Source organism: Symphalangus syndactylus, chromosome 10 (genome assembly GCF_028878055.3).
Source record: "Symphalangus syndactylus isolate Jambi chromosome 10, NHGRI_mSymSyn1-v2.1_pri, whole genome shotgun sequence".
In the NCBI taxonomy this organism is placed as follows: domain Eukaryota; kingdom Metazoa; phylum Chordata; class Mammalia; order Primates; family Hylobatidae; genus Symphalangus; species Symphalangus syndactylus.
The window spans coordinates 95,027,626-95,045,343 of NC_072432.2; the positions used below are offsets into that span (position 1 = coordinate 95,027,626).

General features: G+C 39.3%; 1 protein-coding gene across 6 annotated transcripts in view; it reads left to right on the plus strand.

Moving 5' to 3' along the window:
• SLC9A9 (solute carrier family 9 member A9) overlaps positions 1 to 17,718 on the plus strand; it is a 608,568-nt gene that overhangs the window by 286,184 nt on the left and 304,666 nt on the right. For all 6 annotated transcript variants that reach the window (XM_063610659.1, XM_055295145.2, XM_063610660.1 and 3 more), the window contains one exon: positions 15,903 to 15,991. In XM_063610659.1, coding sequence (XP_063466729.1) covers positions 15,903 to 15,991 — 89 coding nt within the window. The remainder of the gene's footprint in view (positions 1 to 15,902; positions 15,992 to 17,718) is intronic.

Consider the following 17,718-nt stretch of genomic DNA (forward strand, 5'->3'; position numbering starts at 1 on the left):
TAGGAAACTACCCCCGACACCAATGGATAACATCTTCTAATCAACGTGTCCCACCCTCCCCTGACAAAGAGAATTAGGACATCTGAAGCTAGGTCAACTAGACACTCTTCCCCTGGTATGTAAAACTTTAGGAGGGAGAGAGGAGGATGCATAACTGCTGGCACCTGCTCAATAGCAGCGCCCTATCAAGAACCTCTATTTATTTATTCCTGCCACCAGATCCCTGGAGCAGCCATGATGCCTCCTTTCTAAGAGCTATCACACTTCCTTCCAATAAATTCCTTTCTGATTATGCTAGCCAGAGTCTGTTTTTATTACTTGCAAACAAAGAAATCTAAATGGTACAAAGGAAGGAATAGTCCATGAGGTATTTCGGCAAAAGAAATTGTATAACTTTGTGACAGATCAGAAGGGAAGAAAGTCTCAAAGACAGCACAGCCTCTAGGCTAGGATACTTGGGACTATCTTATGCCAGGTGCATACTGATAAACAAAAAGAATCAAGCTTTTAAAGACAGTTTGCAGTGTTCATTATCCTTTCCAATTCAGCTTCTTATCAGATTCATCATGAACACTTCAGTCTAAGCAGCTTGCTCATTAACACATCGCCTGTGTTCACTTTCAATTGTTACTAATTTGATGATGATCATTTGATTTATTTTGATCATCTTTTACTTCAAGGGCCACATTTGCAGCCACCTCATCTCAGTCTCTTGGAAATTGCACCTGCCAATGTTCAATAGTCACATAGAAGAACTTGGTTTTATGGAAACAAGTGGCTTTTAGACATGCAAATGAAGGCTGGTGTTTCTATTACCCAGAAATCTGAATCTCTGCTGCTTGAAATATACAAGTGCATTGAGAAAACATTTATTTGGGAAGATTGGGCAGAATATAAAATGCAAGTGAGAAGTCTTTATAGAGGATGAGCGTATGTACAGAGAAATGGACATTAGGGACTTCTCACAAATCCAGAGAGCATAGAAAGAAGAGAACATATGTGGATGTGTCCGCCCTACTTATAAAATCAGCCACCGAGGCATGTGTCTCTGGTTTCTGGATCTTCAGCTGACTTGCTAAAGGACTGGAATAAGTCATCCCATTAATTTGCATCTCTATTTTCCTTACTGCTAAAGTCAAAGGAATTTATTACTTTGTAATAGAAGGACTTTGTAGACGTACAGAATGTGGCTTTTGGGTAAATACATGACCCTAAGGAATTCTCTCCATGAGGTACCTGGTATACACGACTACCTAATTTTGGATCAGGTAGAATTTTTCTTGTGCAGATGCCTGTTTTCTGAAAGTCATTAGGTTACTGAGCCATTATTTTAAAATGAATATTGAAAATACTTCAGCAGTATTATTTATAGCGTAATCTCTAATGGAATTGAATCCTGTCATAGAAGCTGCTTTCCAGTTTATAAAGATAACCGAAAAGCACAGCTGGACAGGTTGTTTGAAAATTCATTTTTGTAATCTGTTTCCCAGCTGAGACTTTGGGGGTCAGGTTTTCGCCAGAAGCAAACTTTCAGGGACTGTCATTAAACACCCAAAGAGTAAGATTTCTAATGGCAACATTGACACCATGTCTAATGATTTCCCTGCTTCCAGGCCTTGCTGTAATAAAGGCAGCTTCCATTTTTAGATTCCTAGGGCAATTTTATGTTCATTGGAGGCAGAGGAGGGGGAAGAGGGCCACTGGCATACCTCATTTTCTCATACAAAAAGTTAAACAGTATAGAACACTATTTACTCAGCTTAGAATGACTTCCATTTAAGAAAACAGGCATCCAGAAATATGAAGTAAAAAAGTCCTGATTATTAAGTAATGGGGCAGGGCTTTCTAATCTGATTCTAGAGAGTAAATGACTCTTAAAAAAAATGAAAGTGTAGAAAGTTAAAAACAAGTAACACTCTGGCCCATTCATTATGGAATTGACCAAGATGTCTGAAAGAAAGAAGCGCTCGGCACAAGCAAGTTGTGTTTACAACACAAACAGTTAAGTCATCTCAATCCCTTCCCCTAAGCCTGTTCTCCTATTGGTCTCAAATCACAAGGGCCTAATTACATTGCCACAATGGGAAAAGCTGCACTTGGAACTCAGGTGCTATGTATTTGTCAAGTCAGTTCTTGAAAGGCTTTTGTAGAGTAAGCAGTGAGGGAAAAGGGGAACTCGAGAAAGTCTGTTTTGCAATAGATGAGGAGAGATTTCCAAATGAAATGACTGTTACTGGACTTGTTGAGATTTCACTTGTCTGAGTAAGTAAGTTGGCTTATTACTTCTCATCTCATCATTTCTCACTTGGGCAAAAATTGTTTTCAAACTCTTAAGAAGCCTTTTAGCTCAGAGGTGAATGTGTTCCATTTGGCTTGCCACTGATGCACTGCATGACTGGATGGGAAATGTATTTCTGGAGCTCAGTAAATAAATCTCCAGGAGGGGACTTAATTTGAATTGTTTCTCAAAACAAATCTGGCCAATTTTAGCTTCCAAATACATGTCATTAGCCAACATCTCTTACCTTAAAACTGGTTTGCTTTCATATTGACAGAACCAGGTGAATCCAACTTAACCAACAATTCGCCAACAAATGAGGTGAAGTGAGTGTTTTCCAAGCTGGAAAAAACAAAACAAAAAAAACCCTGAGGCTCAAAATTTTAGGCGTTCAAGCTGCAGAAATAGTGCCTACAATTCTCAAGGGGATTAGTTAACCCGCACACTGAACCAAAGGCAAACATGCAATGATGCCAGCTCAATAAACACAGGTGTAAAGTATGTCTTCTCGCATAATAACTCATTAACTCACACCTGCACTTCCTTGAACCAAATAGCTCTTCATTTCAATATTCAAACAACCTGCACATGTAGCTAAAGTAGTGGACAAATTTACCCCTGCTTTCTTCACTGTAAATGTTTTCAGTCATTATTTAAGAACTCTTCATGGTGCCAGGAGACATAGGGAAAAAGGTAAAATTATTTCCCAAGAACCCATATTCTGTACAGGCATGTAGAAAATTGTCAGAAGATGGCACAAATAACATGTGGATGGAGAAGAAAAAGGAGTCAAGGATAATTCCCAGGTTTTTTATGTCTGTTGGGTCAGTGGTTGATTTCACCAAAATGGAGAATACAATGCAGCCAAAAGGAGACACAATAATCAGTTCATTCCAGGACCTTCAGAATTCCACACAAGGGTAGAATATTCACATGGAAAAGCACAGTGGGCAACTGGCCTGGACATCTAGGGTGAGATTGCTGATCACAGATTTAGGTGACATTAATGTAAATGTGTTAGCTGACTCCAAGGAAATGGGAACTAGAAAGAAACCAGGGTAAGGAGGGTAAGCCTAATGAACACCAAAACTTGAGGTGCCATGTGAGGGATCTAAGCAAAACAGGTCTTTCCTTCTTCTCCAGACCTCAAGATCATTTGCATAAGTACTCATTACTATGTTATGAAGAATTTACATAGAGGATATTTTTAAACAAAAATTTCTAAACCTGGCAACATAGATTTGAAGTAACACTTAAGTGCATATCTATACTCAGCATTGGAGGAATGAGAAATAAGAACATAGATTCATGCTGTTTTCTGTATTGATGTTCTTATATTCCACAGATGCATTATTAATCTCCAACTATGGAGTTGCCAAATATGGTGAACTAGACAGTAATTGTACTCTTTGGAAAGTTGGATACTTTCATATCGCCTGAAGAGTTTTCCATTTTGTTAAATCTTTGACTTCTCAGTTCCAGGTTCACTTTCAGTGGTTGTAGGAAACCTGTCAGAAATGTCTCTTTTTACTAGATCAAAAATAAATAAAACTGTGGCATGGAAAAATAACCCATCAACCTCATAAACCCCTCAGAGGGCCATCTGAGTGCAAGACATTTTTTTTTCTTTCTTATTCATTCTCTTTCTGTGTTCTGGTGATATAATCAATATTCCTGTCCAAAAAATGCAGTATTCTGTAGTCTTAGAAACTCTTCAAGTCTGCATTTAATGTCAAGGCAAAGCATGCTTCATGTGACAGACACTTATTTTCTACTTCTGTATCTAATGGCTTCATCAACTTTTAATGAGAAAAGAATTCTGGAGTAATGTTATCAGAAGCAGAGGCTGTAGGTGACATAGTCTTGAATAAGAAAATTTAAATATTAGAAGACAATGGACCCTGCCAGGAATAAATTCACATAAACATTTATTCATATGTAAGAATTAGGATTAATCTCCTTGTGTTCTCTTTTCAAAGCACATAAACGTTTCTTGAAGTAAAAGTTCATTCCTTTGACAAATGTGTATTTGAGTACCTGACATGTGCTGGACACTGTTATGGGTCAGTGATAAAACAGCAGGTCAGGAATGTAGCTCTTGAGGAGATAGAGGTCAAGAGGGAGACACTGGGTAATCTAGTTGACAGGAAGTCAAGTGAAGCTGTTAAACCCCATGCAGTTCTTCAATCCCATGTATCAGACCTTGAAGCAAAGCAAAAACTGAACCATTTATGTTACAGACATTTACAATTGGAAGGGGCTTAGAGGTCATCTAGAGCAATGCTTGCCAGAGTTTCTTGACCCTTACTGGCAACAAATAAAATAGATTGATTATGTAACATATGCTTATATATTAATTTTCATTTTTTTGCCCACAAGGGTAATTATATTACCTTAGAATATACAAAAGTGCTGATTAAAATTATGATGATCTTATATTTTCTTCCCCCTTCCTTGGATTGTCTTATATGCCCCTACTTGAAAACCACTAAACAGACTACCTTCCTCAATTTAGTGAGGAGAAAGCAATGGATGAGGCAATGGATTTAAATTGCATCAGTCATCAAACTAGCAAAGTGTCTGAACTATGACCAGATAGATCCTATGTCTTCTGACTCCCAGTATTGCACATTTTTTCTTACATAATTTACAACCACACATTGAAGTTTGATCATATCAACAAGTAAATAGACATAGTATATTTAGTAGCACTGATGCTTTCTGAGAGGGTCCAGAAGTGGAAGTCATGGAGAACAGTATAAATGGTACTGTGTTAAACAAAAGGACTTAATTGTTCTCTAAAAATTGATCTCTCCGTAATTTACTTGCCAGCAGAATCATTATTTTTCCCCAAGAATCATAGATGTCCTCATGCTGTTTCCTAAATTTCTTTGCTTGCCAATTAACTTGAATTTAACCATGTGCCTCTTTGTAGTTTTTCAAAACAGTTCTTTCAGATACTATCAAAAAGTGTTGGTTCTAGTTCTTATCCAAAATCGTGTAAATGAGTCACTGCAGTCAATCCTTTGGGCTCTTGCCCACCACTGAAATCTCACTGTACAAACACTGAAAGGCAGTGTTGTGCACAAACATGAGTCAGATGCTCTTATTATTATTTTTTGTAGGCCACCTCCTGATTTCTTTCAGAGTCCCTTATTTATTTTAGGTCCCAGATATTTTTGAGCATGACCCACTCCACATGGACCCAGATGTATGTAGTTGAGTCCATTCGTCATTGCTGCAGGGCGTCATATGTCCAATTTAAATCTAAGATCTTAGACATGTAACGTAAGAGTTGCATTTAAGGATTGCTTGTTTTTCCAGCAGAGATGGAAACAGAATGATCAGATTTTATTTTTATTGGGAAAGAAAATGAAGAAATACTTTGCCAGCAGAGGGTAGACATACTAGATATTTTATATTTCTAATTTTATGTATACTAGGCCTAACAAAACATGCAAGATAAATACCTTAGTGCTTATAATAGTTTGACAATTAAGCATAGAGTTTATTAGTTGTTTCTCCTATTAAGTTTTGTATTCAAAAAATTTTTTAATTAATTCCTGTGTATTTATTCCCTATCTATAGTGGATTAAAGTCCAAGCGTGCTGGTAAAGTGCATGTTTCTCAGATACGCCCTGCAATCACCTGCCTCTCTCCCTTTGCTCTTACCGAAGTCCCTACCCATGAATCTGCACTCCCAAATTTTTCTCATCTTTCAAGACCCAAATGCCTCTGCCACTTTCAGGAAAACATTCCTCATCCCTCTCCCAGCTTTTCTAGCCTTAAAGAAATTACTCCCTTTGAGAATTCCTTTGTTATCACCCACTATTCTGCCAGTTTTAGATGTCTTTGTATATATCTCATCTCTGTTAGGAGACATAAAGTTCCTTGAGGCCTAGGCCTGCTTTATTCATTCTTGTGTTCCTCATACCCATGGTCAGTGCTTTGCTCAGTACAGGATCTCAATAGATAACTAGCAATTGAGTGAATAAATACCAGACACCAAACTCACTCATGTAAGTCTGGTAGCTTAATTGTGACATTACTGAGAATTGTCTAAGTTTAGATTACTAGGCATAGCAAGCACATATCTACCTGCTTTCCTTGATGCAGGAGTTAAAGGTGAAGAGAAGACAACAAAGGTGAAAAAGGGCACAGAATGTGCAAAGCATGTACTATCTCCCAGTCACTTGTTAAATAGGAAATGTTGCTGTGTTTATCCCTGAAATGAGTTTCTCCAAGTTATTCCTTCTTGTCTTCTTCCTTTCATCTCCTAATATTTATGGCAAAATCTTATATTTACTGAAGAGTATTGAGTTTGTAAAGCATTTTAATATCCATCATACTGTATTATACTAAAAACAGACCTGTGAGACAGGTAGCCACTAGCCAGATGAGAAAATTGAGTCTCAGTAGGGTGAAGCTATTGGCCAGCATCACCCGTGTTATGCCTGCAGCCATGGCCAGAGAATGGCAGCCTGGGAAGCATCGAGGCCCAAGATACCACAGGGGCTGAGAGGCATGGACCCTACTCTTAGTGTGCAGCTCTTTATTTTAGTGGCCAAGTCCTCTTTTTCATATATTCTTTTTGGCTACTTTTTCATTTTTCTTTGTTAAGTTTTTTCTGCTTACATTGGGTATATTTTTATGTCCCTTGTCCAGTTTCTTGAGGTAAATAGTCTACTTATTTTCAATCTTTTTGTCCTAATAAAACACACATAAGACTATCAATTTTCCACTAAATAATTATTTGGTTTTTATCCCATTGGTTTTGATAGGGTATGTGGTATAAACTTATTGTTATCCTATTTCTAAATAATCTAAAATTTCACATTTGATTTCATCTTCAACTCAATTTATTTATTTACTTATTTTAAGATGGAGTTTCACTCTTATTGCCCAGGCTGGAGTACAATAGCACAATCTCAGCTCACTGCAACTTGCACCTCCCAGGTTCAAACAATTCTTCTGCCTCAACCTCCCAAGTAGCTGGGATTACAGGTGCACACCACCACGCCTGGCTAATTTTTGTATTTTTAGTGGAGACGGGGTTTTGCCATTTTGACCAGGCTGGTCTCGGACTCCTGACCTCAGGTGATCAGCCTGCCTCAGCCTCCCAAAGTGCTGGGATTACAGGCGTGAGCCACCGCGTTTGGCCTCAATTCAAATTTTAATTAGAAAAATGCATTTGGAAGTCTCCAGTGGATATATTTAGCCTATGCTTTTTTGTTAATTTTCAGTCTTATAACATTGTGATAAAAATATGACAGCCTTATAACATTGTGATCAAAAGATGTGATTTATTTGTTTCCTTTTTTTTGAAGGAAAAAGTTTTATTCAACTTTTTGGTGGTAAAGTATATCGTCAATTTTATTTTATGTAATTTTTTCACATTCCAATATTGTTGGGATGAAAAGGAAATAATTTTAAAGTAAAAAAATTTTAAAACCTCTCAGATTTTCTTGATAATAATTACTCTCTGAAACTAAAATGACTCCACAGAACCATGTCAATTCTGGAAAGCTAGGAAAAGAAAAACCAAAGAATAAAACACAAAAATATAATTTTGAAACATTTTTTGAAGTTAGCAAAAGATATTTATAAGCCAAAAAAAAGAGTAACAAAAATTGTGCTACTCCTTTGAAGATGTCTTATAATTGTTCCAAAATGCTAAGAGGTCAAGAATAAGGGAAAAATATCTTTTGGGGACATACAAAGTCAGAGCCAACTCTTAGCAAGGGTGAGTTGATACCTAGACCCAGACCGTTAGGGAGAGACTTGTTCCTCAAGGTGTGGTCCAAGGACCAGCATCATGGACATCCGCTAATAGTATAAAAATGCAGAATTGGGGGCTCTACCCCAATCCTACTGAAGGAGAATCTGCATTTTAACAAGTTCCCCAGGTGATTTGGTGATTCAGATGTACATTAATATTCAAGGAACACTGGACAGAGTCCTGAAATCATTGCTTTGTGGATTCTTGGGCCACAGTTGCATTTCCAGGTGTGGTCAAGTGGCTTCTGATATATAGAGGGGACAGTGATATAAGCTGTAAATTAAGCAAAGCCTGGAAGTGACAAGAACAGGCAAGGCAAAGTGGTAAGAAACAGCAGTAAGAGAGAAGGAGAGAGGGAGTGGGTTCCTTTGTGGGGTGAACTGTCTCTGTCGCTTGGGTAGAGTCATCAGAACCCACTATTTTCAATGCCCTTTGATCTGAAGGTTTGTGTTCTAAAGATTTAAAAACATCCTTTTCCACATAGAGAAGACTTTTGGAGTTTCTCTTTAAACCTCATAGCTTATTTGAAAAAATTAAGTTCTTATGAGTAGAAGATATGGTAACAATATATTTTTAAATTTTACTTTAAAAGACTTGTTTGAAATTGAAACAATTTTGAAAGCCTATAAGTTTATCTTGTCTTCACTTATTGAGAAAATTGGCCTGTATTCAAAATGCCTAAAGGTTTCATTTGGAACCAGTGTTATTTCTTTGACCTTAAAAAAAAAAAAAGACTGAATTGAAGGGTTCATCCTAGTGGATTAATGAAGTAATACATAGGAAAATGACAGGCCTTCAGAATTGGAGGAAATCCAGACTTTAAGAAAAGAATCCTTTCTACAACAATGCTGGCAGATAATCTTTCAGCTCAAACATATGATGGGAACTTCTTACATGTTGCGGTAGCTACTCTACCATAGGATAGTGCTTGTGTTTTGGAAGGATTATGGGATTGGGAATTGAAAGACATAAATCCAAGTCTGGGCTATGCCTCATTAATAGTTCTAGGTGTAACATATTTCTCTCTCCAACCCACTTGTTCCAATATAAAGGCTGTGTATTATCCATCCTCACACTGCTATGAAGAAATACCCAAGACTGGGTAATTTATAAAGAGAAGAGATTTAATTGACTCACAGTTCCACATGGCTGGGGAGGCCTCAGGAAACTTACAATCATACTGGAAGGCACCTCTTCTCAGGGCAGCAGGAGAGAGAAAGAGTGCAAGAAGGGGAAATACCTGAATCTTATAAAATCATCAGATCTAGTGAGAACTCACTATCATGAGAACAGCATGGGGGAAACTGTCCCTATGATCCAATTACTTCCCACCAGGACCCTCCCATGACACATGGGTATTATGGGAACTATAATTCAAGATTAGATTTGGGTGGGGACACAGCCAAACCATAACATTCTGCCCCGCCCCCTCCCAAATCTCATGTTCTCACATTTCAAAACACAATCATGCCCTTCCAACAGTCCCCCAAAGTCTTAACTTATTCCAGCATTAACCCAAAAGTCCAAGTCCAAAGTTTCATCTGAGACAAGGCAAGTCCCTTCTGCCTATGAGCCTGTAAAATCAAAAGCAAGTTAGTTACTTCCTAGATACAATGAGGGTACAGGCATCGCATTCCAAATAGGAGAAATTGGCCAAAACAAAGGAGGTACAGGCCCCATGCAACTCCAAAATCCATTACATCAGCCATTAAACCTTAAAGTTCCAAAATGATCTCCTTTGACTCCACATTTCACATCCAGGTCATGCTGATATAAGACTTGGGCTCCCACAGCCTTGGGCAGCTCTGACCCTGTGGCTTTGTAGGCTACAACCCTGTCTCAGCTGCTTTCATGGGCTGGTATTGTCTGTTGCTTTTCCAGGTGCACAGTGCAAGCTGTCAGTGGATCTACCATTCTGGGGTCTAGAGAACAGTGGTCCTCTTCCCACAGCTCCACTAGGCAGTGCCCTAGTGGAGACTGTGTGGTTTCCAATTCAACATTTTCCTTCCATACTACCCTAGCAGAGGTTCTCCATGAGGGCTAAACCACTGTAGCAAACTTCTGCCTGTACATCCAGGCATTTCCATACCTCCTCTGAAATCTAGGCAGAGGTTCCCAAATCTCAATTATTAACTTCTGAGTACCCACAGGCTCCACACCATGTAGAAGCTGGAGCTAAAGCAGTTGGGACACAGGGCACTATGTCCTGAGGCTGCACAGAGCAGGGGGGCCCTGGGCCAGGCCCATGAAACCATTTTTTCCTCCTAGGCCTCCAGGCCTGTGATGGGAGATGCTGCTGTGAAAGTCTCTGACATGCCCTGGAGACATTTTCCCCATTGATTTGGTGATTAACATTTGGCTTCTTATTACGTATGTAAATTTTTGCAGTGATCTTGAATTTCTCCCCAGAAAATGGTTTTTTTTTTTTTTCTATTGCGTTGTCAGGCTGCAGATTTTCCAATGTTTTCTGCTTTGAGTTTTCTTGAATGCTTTGCTGCTTAGAAATTTCTTCTACCAGATACCCTAAATTATCTCTCTCAAGTTCAAATTTCCACAGATCTCTAGGGCAGGGGCAAAAATGCCACCAGTCTCTTTGCTAAAGCATAGCAAGAGTCATCTTTGCTCCAGTTCCCAACAAGTTCCTCATCTGAGACCAACCCAGCCTGGACTTCATTGTCCATATCACTATCAGCATTTTAGTCAAAGCCATTCAACAAGTCTCTAGGAAGTTCCAAACTTTCCCATATCTTCCTGTCTTCTGAGTCCCCCAAGTCTCTAGGAAGTTCTGAACTTCCCCACATTTTCCTGTCTTCTTCTGAGCCCTCCAAACTGTTCCAACCTCTGCCTGTTACCCAGTTCCAAAGTTGCATCGACATTTTTGGGTATCCTTATAGCAACACCCCACCCCACTTGGTGCCAATTCACTGTACTAGTCTGTTCCCACATTGCTATGAAGAAATACCTGAGACTGGGTAATTTATAAAGAAGAGGTTTAATTGACTCACAGTTCTGCATGGCTGAGGAGGCTTCAGGAAACTTACAATTCTGGCAGAAGGCACATCTTCACAGGGTGGCAAGAGAGAGAATGAGTGCAAGCAGGGGAAATGCCAGACACATATAAAACCATCAGATCTAGTGAGAACTCACTCACTATCATGAGAACAGCATGGGGGAAACCACCTCCATGCTCCAATCACTTCCCACTGGGTTTCTCCCCTGACACATGGGGATTATGAGAACCACAATTCAAGATGAGATGTGAGTGGGGACACAGCCAAACCATATAACCACATCACTTTTTCAAAATACCAATTCCAACCATAGGTATGATTGAAAAAAGGATGAGTCCCAGTTCTCTTGGACTTGGCACAGGGTCTTGCCTGCCCCTAGTGTTCCTCATTGTCTCAGTTATGACAGCAAAGATACGAGTTGGATTTTATTTTCAAATGTAAAACTGTGGTTTCCAAGAACTATCAAAGTTTAGAAAGAGAAGATACCCACAAGAGAATATCAACGAGGATTGACTCAGAAAAAAAGAAAACAATCTGGCTATTGACAGAGTTTAATTCAGGAAATTGGATAGAGAGTTTGTGGAGATCTCAAAAGGTACAAAGTGTGCACAAAGGTAACAGAGAGGTAATGCTTACAGGAAGCAAGTGTGAACCCTAGGAGTAGGACGAGTAAAGGGAAATGAATCTAGAAGCTCCTAAGAGGGAACCACTGGGCTAGGATCCAGAATTCTAGGGACACTGCCTGGCTGCCCTTTCTGAGGTGTGTCATTGCTGAGATGAAGCTGTCAGGAAGAGCAGGCAAATAGGAAGGAGCAAATCCTTCTCTCCTCCACTGGGTTCTAGTCACCTTCTGCCACTTCATACTGGCAGGATCCAACAGCACTGGCAAAGGAAAGCATGGTTTGTAGGGCCCCAGTGCCAGGATCACAGGGCCAGTAATGATGGGTGGGTTTGGAACTGAGACACTAGTTTGATGACTGGCACAAGAAGCACTTCTGGGTCCCTTGAGGTTCCCCCTTACCCTCTTTCTTACACACAAGAATCTGAGAATTTAAGAGAACTATCATAGAATTTAAGAGAACTATCTAGGACCTCACATAACAGCAGCACAGTTAGGGCTCACAGGCATGAGTACGTAAAAAATAGTGATAATTAAAATGTTCTTTCATAAGGTAGAAAACAGTCAACTTTGAATTTGTTTCTGTGGTGGAGAATTTTATAGATAATAGATGTATTTAGGTGAGACATTTTCAAAATGTGTTTGGCTTGTAAGAGTCATAATAATTACAGTGATTTGTGTGATTTAATTAATTACTAAGCTATGGAATTATGATTGTGTGTGCTAATACTAAGGGTCAGATCAATTTTGTTGTTTTATTTTAATTACAACACCAAGCCTCTGGTCATGTGGGCTCATTCTCCATTGTTTGTTGTTTATATGACATATCCATCCACACAAGACTCAAAAGGTATTTAGCAACAACATTTGCCTGTTAGTTTTCTACTGGAGGCAAGGAAATGATAACCAATGCATCCACTAGGGAAAATATTCTCCAATGATAAGCCCAACTAGTTCAGATATGTAATCTTTTTCATAAAATCTCTGGCTAGTTCCTGGGATATCAGAAATGATATATTTTAGATGGCTTAAGATCACCTTAAAACATTCACAGATGGTCTAATATAGGCAGAAAAGCACAGGGAGGATATGGACTATTTGATCTCAGCTCTGTCACTTTAGAGGTGACCTTGAGTAAATTACTTTGGTGTCTTACTTGTTCAATAGAAATGGGAATGTTCACTTATTTATTCAACAAATACAGAGTGCCTACCATGTGCCTGGTACTGCTCTAAGCGTTAGGAATCAAGGAATCCCTCTGCCTTCAATGAGCTTTGCCTTGTGTTACAGTGTATTTGTCTGTTTTCATGCTGCTGATAAAGACATGTTCAAGACTGGATAATTTATAAAGAAAAAGAGGTTTAATGGACTGAGAGTTCCATGTAACTGGGGAGGCCTCACAGTCACGGTGGAAGGTGAAAGGCACATCTTACACGGCAGCAGACGAGAGAGATATGAGAGCCAAGTGAAAGGGGAAACCCCTTATAAAATCATCAGATCTCGTGAGACTTATTCACTACCAAGAGAACAGTATGAGGGAAGCTGCCCCCATGATTCGATTATCTCCTACCAGGTCCCTCCCACAACATGTGGGAATTATGAGAACTACAACAAGATGAGATTTGGGTGGGGACACAACCAAACCATATCATACAGCAAGGCAGAAAATAAACACATAAATATATAAAATAACAAGTAGCAACATATAATACAGGAAAAAAGTAAAGCAAGTAGAGAATGATGAGAGTGAACAATTTGTACAGAGTGGATGGAGAAGACCTGTCTGCTCATGTAACATCTAAACAGATATCTGAAGGAGGGAAGGAGCCATATGGATATCTGCAGAGCTTTTCAAACAGTGGGACCTGGAAGGAAGTGCAAGAGCCCCTGGCAGAACACACTTAGAGAGGATATTGAAAGGTAAGGCAGAGGGGAATGGTCAGAGAAGAGGTCAGCTAGTTGTGGGGAGTGGGGAAGGGGCAGGAACAGATCTCGCAGGACATTTTAAGCCACAGGAATCCATTACAAAGTTTTGAGCAAAGTCCTGACATGGTCTGACTAGTTTTTAAAGAAGCGTTATTGCTAGGGGCTACCATGGGAGGCAGGGAGGCCAGTTAGGAAGCTATTGTTGTAATCCAGGCCAAAGGTTATGGGGGCTTGGAAAGGGATGCTGGGGATGAAGACGTTGAGAAGTGTTTGGGTTCAAGATGCATTTTGAAGGACAAGTAAACAAAATTGCTGATTTGCAGTGAGAGGTGCACTTAGGGTGGTCCCAAAGTTTCCCCCTGGGCAGCAGAAAGAATGGATGCTATTACTAAAAAGAAGCAGGCAGTGGGAGAGGCTGCTTAATCATTGTGAGCCTGTTGTGAGATAGTAACTCACTGCAGTAAATAAGAAGATGTAAATTAAACAAGCACTGTTCTTGGCCCACAGTAGGTATTCAGACAATCTTAGTCCCTTCCTTATCCTTTGTAACACTTCTTTGTTACCTATTCTTGTTCTTACAATGAATTTATTTGCTATCCATACACAGACACACCTGCCCTTTTATTCGCTACTTCTCTACAAATCAATATCTAGTCAAAACCGTTCCACAACAGTGAACAGGTCAGCAAAACCTCACCCAGAAAACCCCCAATAGACTACACACTAGACAGACATAGGTCACATTTTTAAATAAATAACAAGAAATGATTTATGCCAAAACAGTATACAGGGTAATCCTCCTTGTGCTTTGAAGTACTTAGTGCTTCAGCATACTAAAAGTTTCCCTGGTATTTGTTGCTTTTTAAAATAGAAATTCTGTGAAGAGTAAAATATTTTATAAGCATTTTTGCCTTAGAATTTCTGAAGAGATGCTAAGAAACTGAGAAGTTACCAAAAATCTGTTGAATTGCCTACTGAATAGATATTTCATGGTAAAATTTCCTACTTGTTTTATTCTTTTGTCTAAAATTTTGAAGCATAATGTTAAAAGGCAATAAGTCATGCAGATTTTACACATTTATGTAAATATGTGTTAGCAATGTTTTATACAATGCTGACCCAAAAAATAACCAACATGTAAGTAGAAGCGTGTAGTCTACATATTTTTTAAAAGCTCAGTTCTTTAAAATTCTTTGTTGCAGATTCACTTGAAATGTCAGTATTCAGTTCACATATCTCTATACTCTTAAGAATCATCAGCATTTAATTTATGAGTGTTTTTAGTTGGAAAGATTTTGCTGCTTAAAATTCAATTCAATCCCCTTGGTCTGAGTCGAGGAATACTTATATCTTGCATTTTTCCCAAAGCCCTCATCTATGCCCAATTTCCCATAATTGAGCTAATCTTTAATCCAAAGTACAGTGCAAGCTCCCACTGCTTCCCCACTCCAGCCCAGGGACAATAACACAGAGAATAACAGAGCCCAGGGACGGATAGCATGTCGGTCTCATGGTCGCTATTCCTGTGTCTCCAGAAAGCATCTAGTGTATGGGTGACTTCATGTCACATTTAAAGCTGATATGTGGTTTAAGAAATAAACCCTGCAGATGCCAAGAAGCAACTGAAGGTCCACTGTTGGTAGGAATCACAGAAGAACAGACCAGTTTACTTTCACGGAGTGAATGCCTTGGGTGTGTTCGGCAGCAGGACAGAGCACCCAGCCTTTCCAAAGAGGCACAGGAGCAAACAAGGTCTCCTCTCTCTTGCTTGGCAAGTAGGAGCGTTAGCAGGGGAAGCAAAACCCTTGTGGATGTCATAGGTTTGTCACTTATGACTTTTAATACTAAATTATGGTATGACAGGAACCTCTTCAGCCTACCCAAAGTATACAGTGGAAAGCAAATATCTTTCAGAAAATATGCCAGTATTTAGTGTAAAATCCAGCAAAGTAGTTGGCAATGGCTATGAAAAACCCAGGGTTGACTATGGAGTCTTTTGTTCGTGTTTTCAAATATAACTTTTCTAGCTCATGAACAGGGACCTGTTTATCTCCAGGAAGAATCTACACATTTGTTTAGAATCTACTTCTTAATGTTTTTCTTTAGGTTTAATCCTTCAGGACTCTGTTTAAAGTAAGTGCAAGATTTACCTAGGTTTCATTATCATGGTAACTACTGGCAGTTTTAATTCTACTGACACCAAGTCTGTTTTCCAACTGGAATAGCCCTAACTTTTGACTTGGATGGAAAAGGAAATTGGTTTTGACTGATGTGTTTTTTTAATTTCAGGGATAGTTGCTGTTCTCTTCTGTGGAGTCACACAAGCACATTATACCTACAACAATCTGTCTTCGGATTCCAAAATAAGAACTAAACAGGTAAAGGAAAAAATTTACTACAGACTTGGTCTCTTTTCTCAGTGAAATGGTTATGTAGCAATTCTGGCAGTATAGTCAGAAAGAATTTCATTAGTAGAGGAAGAATGTAAGCTTAAGGCTTCATTACGAGTTGGATATTTATAGATTTTTTTCCCTCCAGGATAACCATTAACAATTCTCTTGGTAAGCAAAAATATAGTCATAATAGTCTCTCTCTCCTGAGAGATGTTGAACTTAGACTGTCAGTCTTAAAGATGAAAGGCATACAGTTGGTAATAATTCACAGTCACTTACATCTAAAAGCATTATAAAGCATGTGAGATTGGGTAGTTATGGAGAAAGAAGGAAATGAAGAAAAAGAAGGAAGTGAGGTTTGGTCTTTAATTGGGTGCTTTTGATGCCAAGCAAACTCAACTGCCAGTTGTCACACGAGCAGAATATATCTCCCTTATGCCAAGAACACATCTGTTTGGATATTTCCACATAAACACACACAGATTCTTTCCACAGACATTTGCTGCACAGCCACTCTGTGCCAAGCACCATGCTAGCTACTAGGAATACAAGAACAGATAGTTTATGGCCCTGCCTTCAAGAGGTTCATTATCAAGACTGTTGATGAGGATACAGATGTGTAGCAAACAACTTGCCACAATTTTATAAGTGTTGTCATAGAAATACCTCTATAGTGTGCATAAGGAGCTTTAGTAGGACGTCACCCTACAGTTAGGGTTGAGAAAGTCAGGAGAAAGTTTCCAGAGATGATGCCCAACCTGGAGCTTGAAATATAAATAGAAGTTAACTAGGTAAAGATCTGGGGTCTACTAGAGGGTAGAAGGTAGCCACAAGGGCATTTGAGGCCAAGGGATCAGCATGAACAATATCCCTTGAGCAGCCAGTGGAAGCTCTGTAAATAGTTCAGCATGGCTTGTGAATGGGGCAAGGCGGAAGCAAGTGGGATACAGTGAGAGAGCAGAGACCAACTCATGAAAAGATTTATGTATCTTGCGAAGGACTTTAAACTATAACCTCTAGGTAATGGGGAGTGGCTTACATAACGGGAATGTATTGTCTCGGAGTTCTGGAGGCCAGAGTCTGAGATCAAGGTATTGGCAGGATAGCTCCTTTTGAGGGCTGTGGAGGAGAATCTGTTCTCTCTCTCTCTCTCTTAGCCTCTGGAAGATTTCTGGAATCTTTAGTATTCTTTGGCTTCTAGACACATCCACCCCAATCTCTGCCTTCGTGTTCACATAGCATTCTCCCTGTGTGCATGTCTACCACCAAATTTCCTCTTTTTATAAGGACACGGGTCATATTGAGTTAGGGGCTACCATACTCTAGTATGACCTCATCTTAGCTGATTACATTTTCAATGACTCCGTTTCCAAATAAAGTCACATTTTGAGCTACTGGGGTTTAGGACTTCAACATATGAATTTTGGAGGAACACAGTTCAGCCCATAACAAGAAGTCATCGAAGGGTCCTAGGCAAAATAATTTTAAGATCATTGTAGTTCCCATTTTAGGAATATGACTCTGGCAGACATGAGGAACATGGACCAAACAGCACTTGTATCAGCTAGCTTTTGCTGTGTAAATAACCACACAACCCTAGTGTCATCCAACAATAATCATTTATTGATCACACACCTGCAAGCTTCAGCCATTTTGATTGGGGTTGGACTGGGTGCATCTGCTTGTACCAGCTGAGCTTATGTATATGTCTG